This window comes from Chroicocephalus ridibundus, chromosome 14 (genome assembly GCF_963924245.1).
Source record: "Chroicocephalus ridibundus chromosome 14, bChrRid1.1, whole genome shotgun sequence".
In the NCBI taxonomy this organism is placed as follows: Eukaryota; Metazoa; Chordata; class Aves; order Charadriiformes; family Laridae; genus Chroicocephalus; species Chroicocephalus ridibundus.
This window is the reverse complement of record NC_086297.1, coordinates 1,575,393-1,593,234: the sequence shown is the minus strand read 5'-3', so window position 1 is coordinate 1,593,234 and position 17,842 is coordinate 1,575,393. Positions and strand designations below refer to the sequence as shown.

The following is a 17,842-nucleotide window of genomic DNA, read 5'->3' as shown; positions in this document are numbered from 1 at the left end:
TAAATCAGTCCTTAGTGGTTTGCATCAGCTGAGATCTGGTCCACTTTTTACTATTCTGGAAGTTGAAAAACCATAAAAATAAGTCAAACTCTAAAATTTGTCTTGTATTAAATACGGATATATATTTTTCTAGCGATGGTGATTGTTCTAAGCCACGTGGCTGTTTTCCCCCAGGTTGACAGCAGAAATTCCTGTACTTGAGGTTGGCACCCCCTCCTTGTCATTAATCTTCCACTTAACACCGTTCCTGCACTTGCACTAGTTCTCATCAATTTTAGTACATTAATACATTGCACTGCTTCCAGTAGAACAGCTCTCCCCTAAACTTTCCCCAATTTTTGGGACTACTTTCCAAACAGGGTTGACAGCTTTGCCTTAAGAGAGCTAGTTGCAGTCAAACAACAAATTTGAAAAATGTGCCCAAGATACAGAATTCCGCTCTTAACGAAGGCAAGCACTGTAATAACAAAGTGTTACTTTTTCTTTGAATACTAAAAAAAAAAATAAATTTTTTTTTAAATTTCTCACTTGAAAAATCCCAAAGACCAACTTCTCATCAGTTGAGGGCTGAAAAGGTGATACCTTCACCTCAAGGTCCCTGATTTCTATAAGCTCACACTGAAATTCTGAAGTTTCAGCACTCCAGACGTTTTCCTGCCCTGTCTGCTTTGTCCACAACTTCCGTCAGTTTGCCCCTTTGGGACCTACTATAGAAATAAATGTGAGGAGCCCCATATTAAAGCATTTGAAATTCAATAGTTGATGGGCACGTGGAGTTTCCAGAAAACCAAAAAAAAAAAAAAAAAAAGAGGAAAGCTGTATTTGTAATGAATAACTGATAAAAAATAAAATGTCTCCAACAATATTTAAATTTTATAATGGTCCATAGTTCCAAGACACATACATATCTTTATCACAACTTCTGAAAGTGTTAATTTGAGCATTTGCTGTAAAAATAAAACATATTAGTTTAAAAATCCTACATTCGCGACTTTTTTCTGTGGAAAACTGCTGGAACAGCCAGAAAGCATAATGACAACAAAACAGTGCTCTATAGCAAAGCCCGGAGTACTGCTTTCATTTCTAAATCTGCTTTTTGACCCACCCTTGTGTAAGGCAGACTTCCATCTCGCTGCATGCATAGATAAAAAAACCCGAGTCACGTAAGCACATTTTAAGAAGTGATCTCACTGAGGCTGGGGTTGAAGCAAACGGGCTCATCCCTTCTCAACTGAGAGTGAAACTTCTCCCCTTCCATTTCAACGTTTAAACACGCTAGCAAATACTAATTTCAATAAAGGAGTATCTTGCAAATTGAAACCATACCAAACTGAGTCAACCACGTATCTGTAGTTACCGAATGTCAAAGCTCATTTGCGAAGTTAGTCTCAGTTTCCTGGGGAGCAGCGCTTTGTGCTACTCTCCTGTAAAGTGTCCTTTGCGCTTCAGCTTTACTTTATTAAACACATACTGAGAAACAAAATAACCCAGAACAGTATCAAAGACCTTTGTAAGTTTTAGAGAAAACAGGTAAAAACAACTTAGAAAAGTCATTCACCTTGTTAGGAGCAATTAACTGTGCTCGTGCTCATCAGTTCTAATACCTTTTATTACTGGTTAATAGGCAGCAGAGAACATGAAATTTATGGCATATTACCATTCAGACAAAAAAAAAAAAAGCATAGATATTTAGCTATAGCTGAGAAATTTGCAACTATGTATGAAACGCAGCCATCGCTGTTGCCTGAACATCATTCCTTTGGATTTCTGTCATTGTTTATTCTCCTTACAAAGAGTATGAGGCAATTAAACCCTAAGGCCATGTAAACATTACTGATGTCAAACATCTGTGCTGTCCCTGTTATTTAGAGCCACGGAGGGTGGTATCAACAGAACTGCTTTTATGTGCCTAGTCACACTTTCTTCCTGATTTAAAAAAACAAAACACCACCAAAACCAGCAGTTACCTGAGAATAGGGTTTCATCGTATCACTGTCCTGTACTTTCGTAGCACAGGTTAGGTGCTATAAAAATTTAAATAATAACTGTCAAACTTAAACCAATAGAGTCTAATCTGCAACTGTCATAAATCTTTGGCAAAAAAAGAAAAGGTAATATGTCAGTTTTTCATGACAGAAGAGAAACATTCATCTTGTCACCATTTACAAAAATTTGTAGAAATATTTAAATACCTGATTTACAAGTAAATCAGTAAGTAGACTAACAAAATTAATCTGAGGCTGTAGTTCGGAGATAGCTTTGAACTACTGATCACTGTTCACTTGTCTTTATTACAGGGATCACCCTTAGGCCAGAGGTGGCATCTTGAAGGTTTAACATCGATTGGAGATTTTTTTTTTTGGATATTTGACAAAACAGTACTTGTTTGCTTGCCAGATTTTTTCCAAGTCCATGAATATATGGGGGAGGGAGGGAGGAAGCGAGGAAGAGGGAGGAGGATGTAAACAATAAATGAGAACTTCAAAGTAAGAACTAACAATGTAGAACAATGACTTGTATATCTTACAATATACGACAAAACTTATTTGTCTTGGTGTTATGCAGCTGCTAAAAGAAATCAGCACACGATACAAAGCTTTGATATTTTCATAGAAGAAAAAGGTTTCTTAAAAAGAAAAAAAAAAAAAAAAAAAACAAACAACAAAACCACAAACCAAAACCAACAAACAACTAGAACTTTCTACCCAACCGTGTTTACTCAATTTTCACATCCAGGGTTAAAAAAGTAAATATTGATAATTTATACAGTGTTTTCAACTATGTAGGCAGGCCGAGGAAGGAGATACTGTACTTGCAAAACATTTGAGATGTATTATATATAAAGACATGCTGTCTTCAGACAAAAGTAATTTGGAACAGTGTATCTCACATCGCAATTACCAAGCTACCTTATTTCATTGTGTTATCTCCTTATCTTACATTGTACCCTCAAAAATTGTTAAGAGTAGCTTTGAGGTATATTAATACTTATAACATTTAGAGCAACTTAAGAGGCAGAATAAGCGGCTAAATATCTAGAAGAAAAATTATTTGTACAGAAATTTCTGCAATAAATATAAAATACAATCGTAGTGGATCTAATCTTCCATCTTCTCCTGAAGAAAACTGCTAGAAAAGCTTGCGCTGAGTCTACAGTATGTGGAAAAAATACTGTTCTTTCCCAGCTTCATTGCATTCAGATGTCTGTAACCAGCACACTTGTCACGATATATAACTTAGTATTGCAGTTTATATTTAATAAGCCGCTTCTAGCCCCTCGCTCAAATGATTCTGAAGATCAATATCTACTCTTGAAGTGTTTTTAGCTGAAGAGAGTTGCACTATAGTATGAAAAGCAAGGGGGAAGGGTAAAAGGTGTAAGATGTATACAGAAATACACCTCATGTTTAACACACTGATGAGTGCGGTGATCATGTTCCCTTCTCATAACAGCCAGGAGTTGGAAAATCTTCGCAATTAGAACAGGCAGAGTGTGTTAGGAGAGACGACTCGCCGATGTTCTGGGTCTATACCAAAGTGAAATGTGAGTATCATGGCCAAAACATCGAATATGACCAACAGGTCTTAAAAGCGCAAACAGATTTGATTTCCTTGGTATTCAAGGAGCACAGTGGGCAGGAGAATGGGGATGGTGGTGTGTACTTTTGCACCTAGCTGTTTTCACTTGATTGAAATTTCCGAGGCTCTATCAGACTTTAAGAACAAATCCTATAAATTAAAGGAAGTCATAAGTAATACTTTTCCTAGTGGAACATTACACACAACAAAAGCAGGTTTTCCATCTGGGATTCACATTAATGTTGGGCTTTTTTCTTATGTTTGTGTGTGGTGGTTTGGGCCGGATTGGCCACTGAGAGGAGTGACGATGTAACACGAAATTTTCCAAAAATAAAATAAATTTATAACTATGTTTTGAAACGGCAGATACATTAACCACTCCAAATTCTGCATTGAATATCATTAATATTTTTATCCGATGCAATGCCTAAGGTGAAACAAGTGCCTTGTAAAGTCTCTGTTGCAAAGAGCTTAGAGTCTGGACAAACCAGAGACAGACTGAAAGAAAAGAAGTATCAAACAAGTGAAAGATGCAAGCCAGAAATTAGAGTGTAAAAAGACCCTTTACAAACATGGCATTTTGCCCAGATTCAAAGGTCCCTCCACAAAAGTCTGTGTTTATGATCTGGACTATATTATTTGACCTAACAAACATTTATACTTCTCTCCACATATCTAACCTTCTTTGTATCTTTACTCTTTAAAAACACTACAGCCGCTACTTCCAGTTGTAGTATTTTTACAGTGTACTCTTTGAAAAGAAACTAGATATTCATTTAAGTAAAAAATTAATATGACTGCCCTATTTTTACAGCCACTAAAAATGAAAAGCTTTGTCCTAAATTAAATTATACCAGCTTTCCCTCGTCAAGAAAAGTCTGACTTTCTAAATGACAACATTAATACCCATTTGCTGTATACTGAAAAATAATTGAATGGACAATTGTTCTTATTCATATGTAAATGTCATTAGTCTCTTTCAAGAGACAACAATGTATTTTTCATAGATTTCCAAGTTGGGGGTGGTGGGAATAGGGAGAAAAGCATACAGCTTTGTATCCCAACAACTGTAATAACGTGAAATGGTATTTTTACTCAACTGGATGTTTTATACAGCTAATAAACATAACATGCATATCAGCACTACAGCACATCGTATTACTTAACAGCGTAATTCAGAGTGCAAGCGTCCCACTTCCATACGTAACAAATGTCAGCCGCTTGTAGTAGAGACTCTGACATCAGTAAGTACCAAAAAAAGTTCTAAATATGTTTAGGAATTGTGAAAACTCATACATGGTAATAACTTATTAGATGCAATTTCATAAAAGACAGCTCAAAAATGCAACACACTGCATCTTCCATTGCCAGCACTGAAAACAACCCAGTTGAACCTTGTGAACATGCAGAAATCATCCTGACTTCAAAGGGAGTCCGTAAAATCTGAATGCCATAAAATAGTAGATACTACTTGAAAACTTCATATAATTCTGCGTAGTGCCAAGTCCAGTGAAGTAGATGAGTCTGCATACACTGAGTCGACATCGCTTACTTTCTTCCCCAGTGTTATTCCTTATTTTTAATATTTTGTATTTCAGCAGGTACTGAACTTTTTACACTCATTTCAGGATCTCCTACAGCAGTCATTAAAATTGTACTTTTACCTTTATTCACATGTAGCAAGAAGAGTGTATAGTACCCACTTTTTCTAGTCATTGTCTTTTCTCCCTTAAAAACCAGGATCTACGCATGTAAAGAAATAAAATATCAAACTTTTTTTTTTTTTTTTTTTTTTTTTTTTAAGGGAGAGACACTTTGAGGTAGAGATTAATCATGCACCAAAAGATTAATTCCCAGCTGCTTGGCAACCATCTGGACATTCTACTGGTTAAAACACTAGTTTGAATTGCTAACCTACCTCTTTGATCTTTCTCAATGTCTCCAGCCCATATGTGCAATAATTAAAGACATAGTTCACAAACTATTGCAAAAAAAATAAATAAATAACTGTAGACGTACGTATATATCTCCATGACCAGACCAATTAGTATTAGGAATTATAAATCACAAGTCAGTTTATGAAAACATGTCTCATCCTGACATACGCTGTATGTCTCACACCAGTCTAGCAATAAAATAAGGTTTGGGTTTTATTGCATTACATTCTGAAGAGTTATCAAAGGGAGACAGGATGCGATTTCCTCATGCGGAAGACAATGGACAACTTGCATATGTTCTTAGGAACAAGACATTAATCAGCCAGGAATCATGTTAACAGAAGTCAAGATTGCTGCGTTTTTAAACATGAACTAACAGATTACTGTTCAGAATGATTACTGGGTGGTGAGAATCAGTTTACAACTGAATTCTCAATATAAATCTGACACTGCATTCAAAATAGACGCCGGGTTTGTGGATAAAGGAGACAATTCAAACGAACCAGAGAATTTTCAACGTCGCAATACACATTTCTTGGAATAATTTTAAGGGGAATTAAACAGTATTTTCAGAGCCAAGTTGTCACAAGAAAAAAGCTACAGAAAAGTAAAAATCAAGATGAAAGCAATAATTATGTCTTATCTGCCTTTTTGCATTTTCTTGCCCTTTCTTATGGGCCATGCTTCTGTTAACAGAATTCAACATGCATTCCCATATTTTAACAAGAATATTCACCAGAATTAAAAACCTTAACAATTTTTACTCCTTGGAAAACAGCAAGACGTTTATGAGCAGACATTGACTTGGACAGTTCTGGATGAACAGGACAACAAAAGAAGGGGAAGAATGAAGAAAGAGAAGTGGAAGTAAAGAACAGAAGGATCAGAAAAAAAAAATTCCAACACACGAAACTCCAGTTATCGTAAGATTCAAGCTTTGGGCCCACCTATGGATGCCTTTGCAACTCAAATGCTTTCAGAAAGTCCATCAATAACATTCTCCTCCTATTATTAATAGATACCTCTCAGCTCAAAAAGCATAAACAAGACCACCAGCACCATTACATGCTTAAGTAGGTTCCTTTAGCCATATTCAGCTCTCCCAATTCCATGCACGCATGTATCTGCATCCGTCTGCCAAGTAGATTTAAACTCTAGAGACATACATATACATGAGCACACAAACACTTTTATTTCATTATAACAGACAAGAGAAATATACTGATATATTTTGTTACCATTCTTGGAAGACAGGAACAAATTATCTATTTCAATGAGGAAAAAATATCAAATCCATGATGTAGCTAAAAGTACAATAATGTTAATGGTACATTGGTAAAAGCTCAGTTTAATTACAAGAGTCCTTCTTTTAGGATACTGTCTCTATATTAGTTTTACTTTTTGCTTTTAATTTGGCATGCATGAAACGTGATTCATGTATTTAAATACTCTGCTAGAGAACAGAACAATTAAGAGGAAGAAATCAAAACCAAACGGACAATGCTCACTGATCACCATCTCCTCCTAACTGCAGGGACACATGTTTTTATCTTCAAGTTTTCTTTTTCTTTTTCCTCCTAAAAAAACACCTCTTTTCTACGATAACACCAGCATGTCTTATTCACTCTCCTCAAATTCTAAAACTTTCTTTCCTCCCTACATTCTTTCCTCTACATTCTATGCATGGTCCCTTTTGGGGAAAATCTCTCTCTCAGCCCTTATGCAACTCTCCATTCCAAGTTATAATCTCTTGCCAGGTAAGCGAGAAGCACAGCAAATCTGCTGCTTTCAACACCTTAAATTCAGAACACTTTTAGCCAGACCAAGATTTAACTATAACATCATCACTGCAGCATGTTGATTTTATCTTAATATATCACCAAATCCCAACACTTTCAGTGCAAAAAAATTATACACATGGCTTGATGATCTTTATAAACTAAACTTGTGTCGTGCAACAAATGGGAGTCCTCATTCACAGGAAAAAGAGAAAAACATAAATAAAGATTACAAAGATAAAGGTTCTAAATAAAAAAATTCTTAATTCTAGGTTCTTCATCTTAAAGACAGAATTCTTGAACACATAGAAAAACTCCACTTCTTCCTTTTCATCTTACTTCCAGTCCTCAATCCATGAAAATGCATTTTCAGCAGAAAAAGATGTCTTTTTCCCATTCTCTCCAATCTAAGTTATCATTCACCACCCGGCTCATCTCTCCTTTTCCCTAGGCAGGTACTCCCTCTCTCCCTTGGTCCTCATTCCACATGACAAATCGGTAGAAATTATCCTGCAGGTATTCTGTATCCTCTTGAAAATTCACCCATCGCTTTTCCCAGAACTACTCCTCCCTCCAGTCGCACACCACCAACTACTCCTCCAGCTGACTGTAGGCAGGAGAAACGTTTCTGCCGGGCTGCTTCAGTACACAAGAGGCTGAAAAGCACCCCTGCTCCAGCGTCCAAGACTTTACCAACGGATTTCCAAAACTCAAAACAGAAGAGAGACAGGAACACAGTGATAAAGTCAACAAAAACATCGGAAACGCTTGATGTTCTCAGTTAACCCAGATAGATGAGGCTTCATAATACAGTTATTGCACAAAGCTTGCCAGTTTGCCTAAACAGAAAAAATGATTTAAGAGTTGGTACTAGCCGAGTACAAATTTACTCCTGGTGTTAATTATAAGTCTCAGTTTAAAAGAATAAAAAGAGAAAATTATTTCCAATATTCTTGCCTCAGATTTGTTTAGGGTTCATTTTGTGAGTCTAGATAAAGAACTATTTTTGCTTACAGAACTAAGACAGAAGGAAACTGCGAAAAGTGCTAACAAAAATTAAAACTGACAAAATGAAAAATTAAGAAACAGATCTTCTTTAAAGAAACACCAAAACTTCTTTAAAGGAAACATCAGATAAACCAGTTGTTTGAGAAAGGTTGCCAAAACATCATATTTTCTTAACATTGCTAAATTCATTTTTTAACTCCAGAAGAATTTCAAACCCTTGCAGTGGTATTGGTTCTGTTTTTCTGAAAAAAATCACAAAGAACTTTTTCTTTCCCCCTCCTCTGCTCCATGGAGAGTTGGGTGGCACTCGGGATGACCGAAGGTGAAGTTCAAAGGGACACTTTTTCCTATTTATCAAGATAAGCCAGTCATGCCATCTGTTCTCTTTTGCTGTACTGCTGAAAACTGATATATTCCTGTTTTGTTGCATCTTCCTTGTTTGAACCCACAATTTTTCGGTAACGACAGTTTCCCAAATGGTTTAATCCATGTCAGAAGTATTTGGGGAAAATATGACTAAAAACCACTGCCTGATGACACTCGCATTTTCATAAAACTGTGATGTGGTTATCTTGAAACTCGCCATGTGTTTAGCATTACAGAGTCAAAACAGGTGCAGGAATGGTTTATGAACAAAGGTCTAAAGGTTAAAAGCAAAAAACCACAGTTATCCTATTTTATGTTCTCCTGTTATACTACAAAGAGGTTGAAAACAGTTAAAGGTTTACCAAAACTCTTTAGTACAGCACTATTTTTCTGTTAATACATTTACATTCTATAAATGAAAAGGCTTCATTCTTAATTAAGCTTCACAACCAAAATAAGATGAAAACACATTTAAGTTTTCTACTTAATAGCACACACATGGTGATTGTGAAACACAGTCTATAACCTTTCCAGTTTAAACTAGCCCACAGTCAAGTAACATTAGCAAAAAGTACTGGATTTTTACTGTGTGGTTTAGAGGATTTTTCCACTGAACTAGCGAAGTATTAGCTGAGTATTTTATGTAGCTACTTGGCATGCATTCCTGTTTATTTAATTTGAAAATATTATTTAAATGACACCATTGTGCTTTCAATTTCTTTATTATTTTGTCTATTTTCACATCTTACGAAACCTCGCCTTGCCTCATTCTGAGGCAACAGTGGTTTGCATATCATCAATACAAAAGGACAGTCAATATTAGACCAGAGCAGAGAAAGTGAAAGGCACATGTATTGTGCAACCGCCATATCAGGCTGCTTGTTCAAGCATCAAATTAGACTGCCGGCTATCAACATAAAGCAGACTTTCATAGCCATTACTTTATTAACAAGAGAAGTATCCACAAACCAAATTCACCCTCCTCTCTATCTCAGATAAAGATGTTTTCTGAACTCTCTCTGCAAGTAGCTTTAGGACAGTTCTAGTAAGTGTCCTTACAAGGTACCACGTAAGAGGAGGGACAATTTCATGCTTTGCAGATGATGCCCCTTCCTTTCCAACTCGTACATATTTGGAGTCCTAGGTAGGTCTAAGTACACGTGGATAGCTAGGGAACTGTACATATGCCTTGATTTCCCAAGAGCATATGGCTGAAAAGAGAAATTTGAAGGGCAAAGAGAGAAGAGTGTTGCATTTTTATTTTTTTTTTTTAATTGTTCTCCTAATACATGTTGAATTTCCTTTCCTGACGTCTGGTCCACCAGACCCTTGATTCACTGACTTTCCAAAAAAACCATGTAATGCTTCCATGGTTTCAGAAGAATCTGAAATATCTAATGTGCTAAACATAGTACATTAGAGTTTTATCTTAAGATTGATGTTTTAAGTAAACCGAGTAGTTTTTGACAAAAATATATATCTATATATATATATAGATATATATATCTCTCACAGGCATACAACTTCCTTAAACTACGAAAAAGGAAAAAGTGACAACAGAACTTTACTTTTGTACACATTCAAAACAAAATAACATGGTATGAGAACTAGATAGGCAAGATTTGACAGTAATCTCACCAATTAACAATGTTGAAAGAAATAATACAAAACCCCACATGAATAAAAGAGGATTGGAGCTAGATGAGGCAAAGATAGAAATAATGTAGGTCCTAGTAGAAATAAGGTCTAGACCTACAGATTTCTAAAGGTATATGGAAAGTAAACAAAAATCCTCACTAAATCAAGGGTTCCATTGCTTCTGTTAAAAGATAGTTTGGAAAATTCCTAGAATTCAAACTACACTAAAAATTCCTTCAATGGAACAGTAAATGTGTTCAGAAAGTCTTTGTTATGCCCTAAATAATTGTGAAACACATTAAGTATTTCATGAAAAGCCCTGTCACTTCAGCGAAAATTCTCTTACATGAGATTTTCTGCTACAACTAACTGCTTTGTGAAAACCCAATTTCCAAAGGAAATGCCCTAATTTACTAATTTGGGTGTAATTTTCTTTTCCTAAAAAGACTAAAAAGAATCTTACCTCTTTTTCATGCATTCGAAATACTGCGTGTTCATCACGAAAAGTGGTACTTTTTCCTAGGCCAATTTTGGGTGTCATCTATTGAATGAGAAAAAGTTCAAAACAACTTAAGTTCAAAGCAGTGATTCCAAGTAAAATCAATCCTAACCAGAAACGAAAAATATTAAGCATGTTTGTTTGCCCTTATAAAATATCAAGGGCATACAAATACCTACCAAAGACACTGGCATCGGTTTTTCCCGCAAATATCTTGGATTTTCTAGCTGAAAAACAAGTTAGAGAAAAAGTAATCATGTCAGCAATGTCTTATTATTTCTTACAAACAGTAAGAAATATCTCTAAATATTCAAAAAAGTTTGCAGTGACAACTTTGGGTGCGTACTTTGAGAGGTAATCTTATCGGCACGGGTACGCTTAACACGGCAACTGTATCACTCAAAAGAACCACAACAGAACAGATTTAAGCCTGCCTTCAGACTTACACACCAGCTCAAGAACTATTTTCCACTAGAAAATTTGATTTTCTATCTGCAAATCATCAAAACAATGCCGTCTCTAGATCCATGGCTGTAACCTAGAAATAACAAATTAGTTTTCTTGTGCGTAATTCCTTCTCCTTTACAACATGTCAATGATCCTTAAGAAAAACACTCAGCAGAATGTAAAGGTCCAATAACATAACACTATCTTTTACAAGTTCTAGAAATAGAAAATCTTCATAAGAGATCATTTTATTGGACATGACCTACTCGGCAAGTTTTAAAGTTTTAGTGTTTCCTAATGCAAATGGATCAAAAATTGCCCTTGTTTTCACCCAAACTTTTACGGTTGTATAAATTCCATCAATGCATGTTTTAAAAGACTTTAGGCAGCTAAGTACATAGCTTATACAGAAGATTTCTAACTATATTGGATAAACTTTCATTAAAATCAGCGTAAAGCTAGAATAAATTTAGAGATTACAATGATTTTAATCTAGTGGTTTCAAAAAAACTAGAGTTGAGTGCATCGAAACTGTATCCACATATGTAACTCATAGAGACAAAGCATAAGGAAATGATTCATTAACAGTACTGTATAATTAAAGCAGCTCTTTCAATCACTATTTTTAAGAACTGAATACAAAACATTGTTCACAACCCACTTCCTCTATCAGACAACTATATCTTCTTAATTTTCTCAGATGATGAGGCTCAAACATCACATCACAGAGAATGCCTAACACCCAAGAAAAGCTTTCAAGGGTATAATCTTGTAAAATGTGGCAGTGAGATTTGGAATACGAATGCAATTGCAATACACATCTTACAATATTTAGACTCCTTCCCCGCCACCCCCCCCCCAAAAAATTAAAGTGATCTATAAGGCATGGCAAATATATCAAATGCTTGTACTTTCTCCACTACTATTAAATATATTTTTGTGTTGAATTTATTGGTGAAGAAGAGACTTAATCCCTCTGAAATTTCAATTTGATACAGTATTATTCATTTCCTGTCCTAAAAGGTTATGTAGGCTTTCTATATGCTGTTGAAGAGTTGTCATATTTCACTCAGAAATAGTTGTAGATAGTAGCAGGTTTAACACATACATTCAATCTCAATGGATAGTATTATTTCATATTTTAATACCATAGCTGCAAGTATATAAAAACAATAATTTAACAAATAACCTATTTCTCTTTATTGTCAATGAGTTTACTAAAACAGATATGTTAAATTTTCTTTCATGTAAAGCTTCTGAGTTGGTTTTATTTCCAAGATTTTTGGTGTTTTGTTTTTGGTTGTTTTGGTTTTTTTTTAATATGCCACAATGATTGGCATTCAAGAAACATGAGTAGAGTTAGTGAATAATTCCAAAAAAGGAATCTTATATGCACCTACTGCAAAAAAAATTAATAATTTTGGACCCAGAAGAGGAGATTGGTGAGGAGAGGAATTCAGGAGTGAGAACATCACAGGGCGTTAACCACAGAAGGTAGGTAACAGTGGGGAAAAAGAAAATAAATAAAAATCAAGAGAGACAGAACTAAAAAGTACAGAAATTCTGAACTTCAGGAATTCCGAAATTTTGGAAAATTTAGGAGTATTTTTCTTGTCCTACACATTTGCAGCTGCAATAGTATTCTCTATCCAAAATTACCCCATTTTACTAGAATTCTACTCTTCCTTCTAGCTCATTTCGCCTGCTTCCGCATCCATCCCACACACCTGCGCATCACCGGCACAAAGTCCCTCCTCTGTCCCCCCAGAAACCTGGGCAGCAGGTAACGCCAAACCCCTTCACCAGAACCTGGGGGAGTCCCACGGAGGGTAAGGCAGCAGAACCAAATTTCAAAGGCTTAATTATTCTCCAAAAGCGCGCGCTTTCATGCAAAATGCATACAATCACCCTTTACTTGTGCTTTTTTAAAGCTAAAAGTTATTGTAAATATTTACAATTAATTCAAATACTTTATCTGACCATGAAATTAAGCTGTTTACAGTCTTCATTTCAAAACCAATATAAAAAGGTAAGGTATATCACACTTGTTTATGAGAAAGAAGGAAAATGTGTCTCTAATACTTTGTATGGCCTAAGTCTTGCATTTTTTGATTTTGTAACAGCAGCCATATGTGCTTTGAAGTTAAATGTTCCCACTTTGTTACTTGTTGTGGATTATATCCACTTAAACTGATCTGTAAACATTTAATGTCTCAACATTCATTCTTTTCATGCTGGTCTTCTGCAAAACTTCTTGTTCTCAAAATTATACCACATTAAAGGGGGAATATCACAATAAAGAATGCCCAAAAAAGAAAAAAGCTTGTATTTATGAGAAACATGCAAATTTAAAAATAATAAGCAAAAGGTCAAAGACAAACCAAAATACATATGTATGAAACTGAAGGACTGCCATGAGAAGAACAGTAAATCAGATGCTTTTTTAAGAGTATGAACCAAATAAATGTCATCATGAAAGACATCTTTATTTGAACTAGAATTGAACTCTAATTTGTAAATACCACTTCTTAACAAAAATGGCATTTTGAATTTCTTTGTAGAAAAGATTTTGGATTCTCCTGTTCTATGAGGCGGTCCAACAGACAACAAACCGGGTTTCAATTTGCGAGGACTGGCACGGTCACCTTCTAGTGCTTGAGTCCTCCTAAACCTTTGGAGCCTCTAAAGGCTTGGGATGATCAGATCCCCATTACTTAACAGAAATAATCTGCTTTATAAGAATAGACTTAATTGTCTTAAGTTGAAAAACATACGGCAGATATCTGTATAAAGACACAGATTCCAGAACTGAGTTTGAGGTAAATTGCCATGATTTTTTAACTTTAGTATTTTTAATTTCTATATAAAGCGGTCAAAACCGAACATTTCTGAAGTATACAATTTTAAAGCTACCAATGCAAGCAATAGTGAAGTGCTGACAGAAGTAAACCGAGCTGAAACGGGTTCCCCCAAACGCAAGGGGAGTGCAGTAAAAGCCCAAGCGTGAGCACTCCGTACTTCCCCAAGGGTCGTCCTCAGGACATCGACTGCATTTCACCCCTCAGGCTGAAAGCAGCCTACAGGCCCTGGATCTGTCACGGGCCAGAAACTTACACCAAAGCTTCTGTTCTTTTGACACAGTAAATACCACGGCAATGACAACGTTAACGTTCTGCTTTCATTCCACCCCTCCCGAAGTCACTTTTCGGTCTTTGAAAGATGTTTATCAAAGTACACTCATGCTCAACAATGCAGAACTGTAGCTTATTACAGTTCAGTACCAGAGTCCGAAGGTATGCTGTATATATTAAGATTCAGTTAAAAAGAAAAAAGAAATCACATTTGGATCAGCAGGCTTGTTACACATTCCCCCTTAAGCTTCTTCAAAGACAAAATGTGATTGTTTTCAAAACAAAGATGGAAAAAACACACATGAAAGAGTTAAGAACACTTAAGATTTTGAAATGGTAAACAACTAAACTGAACCTTGCCCTAAGTTCTTACTTTAATCTAACAAACCCAGCCAGCCAGCATGTTCCCTACAGAAATAACTGCTGAGTCGCTTCAGGAAATTTGAGTAAGGACATTCTTATCTAACATCATAATTTGTAGGGAAGTTCACTTTAATGCTGCTTCTGCAGACTTAGTGGAAGGACATTAAAGCACATGAAGATTGTTTGTCAGCATGGAAGTTGAATTTATTTTTTGAAGTCACAACACCACTTGGAGTTCACTGTGGGAAAGTTTTTACTGCATTGCTGCCCTCCAACACCACAACATATACAGTAGGTATGTTTATAGTAAGCAGACAGACTAAGAAACCAAACAAAAGATAATCAAATGGTTTGTGCAGAAATGGTTGAGCTTAACTAGACTGGAAAGACACAGGCAGATGTGAGCCAAGTACACAAAACAGGCATAACATAGACTGTTGCTGTAGCCACCCAAGAACTCTCTATGCTTGCATCTACTTTAACCCTGTGTTATATGGAATTTCTCCAAGAACGGAGAACGGAATGCAAGCCACTGACTGCGGAATTTCTTTGGTCTAAGTCCTCTTAAACCTTTATTAGGCAATAACATTTCCCATGATAAATTCTTCCGGGCAGGACCTGAATGTCCAGGTTCTTTGTATGGAAGATCCCACATCACTTCTGGTAAAAGCTAAAGAGTTAATTCTTGTCCTGGCTGAATTCCAATGATGAAAAATTATGCTCTCCCTGATTAAAAAACCCTTTGCTGTTTCCCCAGGGTACGATCTCTTTGTATGCTTTCCACCTAAAATAAAGTGCTGAATTTCCTGGGATGTTTAAAAGAGTTGCTTTGTCACACCTAAAATTAGCTACAATTCAGTGACAAATGAAACCATATCAGAAGCATCATGAAAAATATACATATAGGCAGATCAGGTAAGAATATGCGGGCTTTAATTCATTGTTGTTTCTTTACATAACTTACACTTTCTATCCAAAAACTGTGTTTGACTACCATCTAAAAAGCTTAAAACTACAAGAGGGAAAGAGAAAAAACAACAACAAACCGAAATGCAAGTTTAATTCTGTTATCCAGCAAACTTCTTTTCCTGACACTACATATATTCCATAATATTTTATTATTTTTTGAGATATAACTAAAGGGAAGGTGAGGATGTCCCGTTTACGAAGGGTACTAAATTTGCAACAACTTGTAGAAGTCTATTGACAGCTGTTCATAAAATAAGATAGCTGAGGGGGTTTTATTATATTCTAAAATCACTAAAGAATGACAAAGAAAGTTCAGAGTAACATTTACAAAAATTACTTGCATTTGTCTAAACTCTGGCGCTGAGACTTTTCCCTTCAAACAGCAATACAAAAGCATTTCTTCTTTTCTACACCGCAAATGCAACTTCGAGTCATGAACACTTAATAAAGGGTAGCCCCACATCAGTTTAGGTAAGAGTCAGTAAGGGCTAAGAAAAACACATTTTCATAATATATTTTAAAATAGCTCATAGTACTCCACATATGAAAGGCAAATTTATCACAATTAAAACTCAACTTTTTTTTTTAAAAAACATTTACCGATGCATGACTAGAATCTAAAGAACTTGAACAATAAAATGTTTGACAGAGACAATCAGGAATGCTACAAGGCAAGTAGAAAAATTCTTTTATTACTCATGAGAAGCAACAATATTAGCAAAGTAATGCAATAGTCTTACTTCTCATGTAGAAAATGTTATTACTGCTAATAACAAATAGCTAAAGCCTCCCTATTACAGTCTGTTAACCTTTGACCTCTGCTTAGTAGAGAATTCACAGAACTATTTCCCAAAACTTTCCACAATACTCTTAATAATAATAATAATAAAATCTCAGCCACTGATGTAAGCATATCATAGGAAGTGAAAATACATTTCGTACGTGACCTTAAAAATACACGACCTTTGAAGAAAAGTGAATTTAGAATATATCAAAGAAGTAGAAGCCCAAAAGATAAGGGTAAAAATAAATTAACAGTTTATAATTGGTCATCAAAATCCAGCCAAGCCTATACTGAAAGAGTGAAGGCTTAGCAGCAACTCGCAGCTGGAAGATGCTATGCTTTTCTCACCTCTACATAGAGGACCTATCTAAATATTTGCAGATTCTTAAATTAAAGCATATTCTCCATATAGACTTGCTTGAAATAAGAATAGCTTCCCAAAATTTCAAGGATTCTTACTGAGAAAAATCCTTGTATAAGGACTTGTCTGAAATTCCCAGCATCAGTTCTGTCCCCATCATTGCAAGAAAAATGTACAGAAGCAGACATTCTTTACCAGACTAGCAACCCTGATTCACCATTTATTCCATGACACAAGTAAAACAAAACAAAAACACCAAGGAAATTTTGAAAAGCTTTTTCAAAACAACTGTTCTTTGTATTAGGCAGTTCAAAGTGAAAGCCATTCTATATTTCCTTTCCTAACTTTCCCCCACTACTGAAGTATTCTTCTGGGTCAAGGGTCTTCCGTATCTGAGGAGGGATGGCTTGTAAATTAAGTTTCTCAAGTGTTCTGCAAAGGTGGCTGGCAATTAAAAAGACAGCTAGATGTTTCTATGGCAATGTAAATGCTTACAAACAATAGCAGTCACATCTTGCACTCAAACCTTCCAGATTCTGAAGTGCTGTTATCATTTAGTAAGCTTTTTTTTTTCCTCCATTTTTTAGAATTACATAGTCTTCTTTAAGTATGAAACTCTACTTAAAACTTCCCGACCCTTTAAGAACCCACTGGAGGCTGTGATCCATAGCAGGGAAACACTGTTCAACAGCAACCACTTACAGACCTCTCTTTTACAACCTCAAATCCTTTTTGTCAGGTTAACTCCCAAGAAGTCTTATCAGGCAATCAAAGTCTCTCACTAGTGACTTGTTTAATTACCATCCCTGGAGAGGAGACTTGAAAAACTGATTTATGTGTCACGGTAGCCAATTTGTTATCCAAGAGAGCTCCATATCAGTGGAAGATCATCATAGTTTAATAACCATCCATTATCAACACAACATGATTGCAAACTGGAGTTTCAATTAGAAAAAGAAATAAAAAACAAATAAAATTAAAG

At 35.6% G+C, this 17,842-nt stretch overlaps 1 protein-coding gene across 6 annotated transcripts in view; it reads right to left on the bottom strand.

Moving 5' to 3' along the window:
- Positions 1 to 17,842, bottom strand: part of CEP112 (centrosomal protein 112) — a 204,123-nt gene that overhangs the window by 171,285 nt on the left and 14,996 nt on the right. For all 6 annotated transcript variants that reach the window (XR_010073347.1, XM_063352596.1, XM_063352598.1 and 3 more), the window contains 2 exons: positions 10,985 to 11,032; positions 10,770 to 10,847 (listed from right to left, as the gene is read on the bottom strand). Coding sequence is in view for 5 of the 6 variants with exons in the window: in XM_063352596.1 (XP_063208666.1) it covers positions 10,770 to 10,847; positions 10,985 to 11,032 (126 nt within the window). In the remaining variant the exon portion in view is untranslated. The remainder of the gene's footprint in view (positions 1 to 10,769; positions 10,848 to 10,984; positions 11,033 to 17,842) is intronic.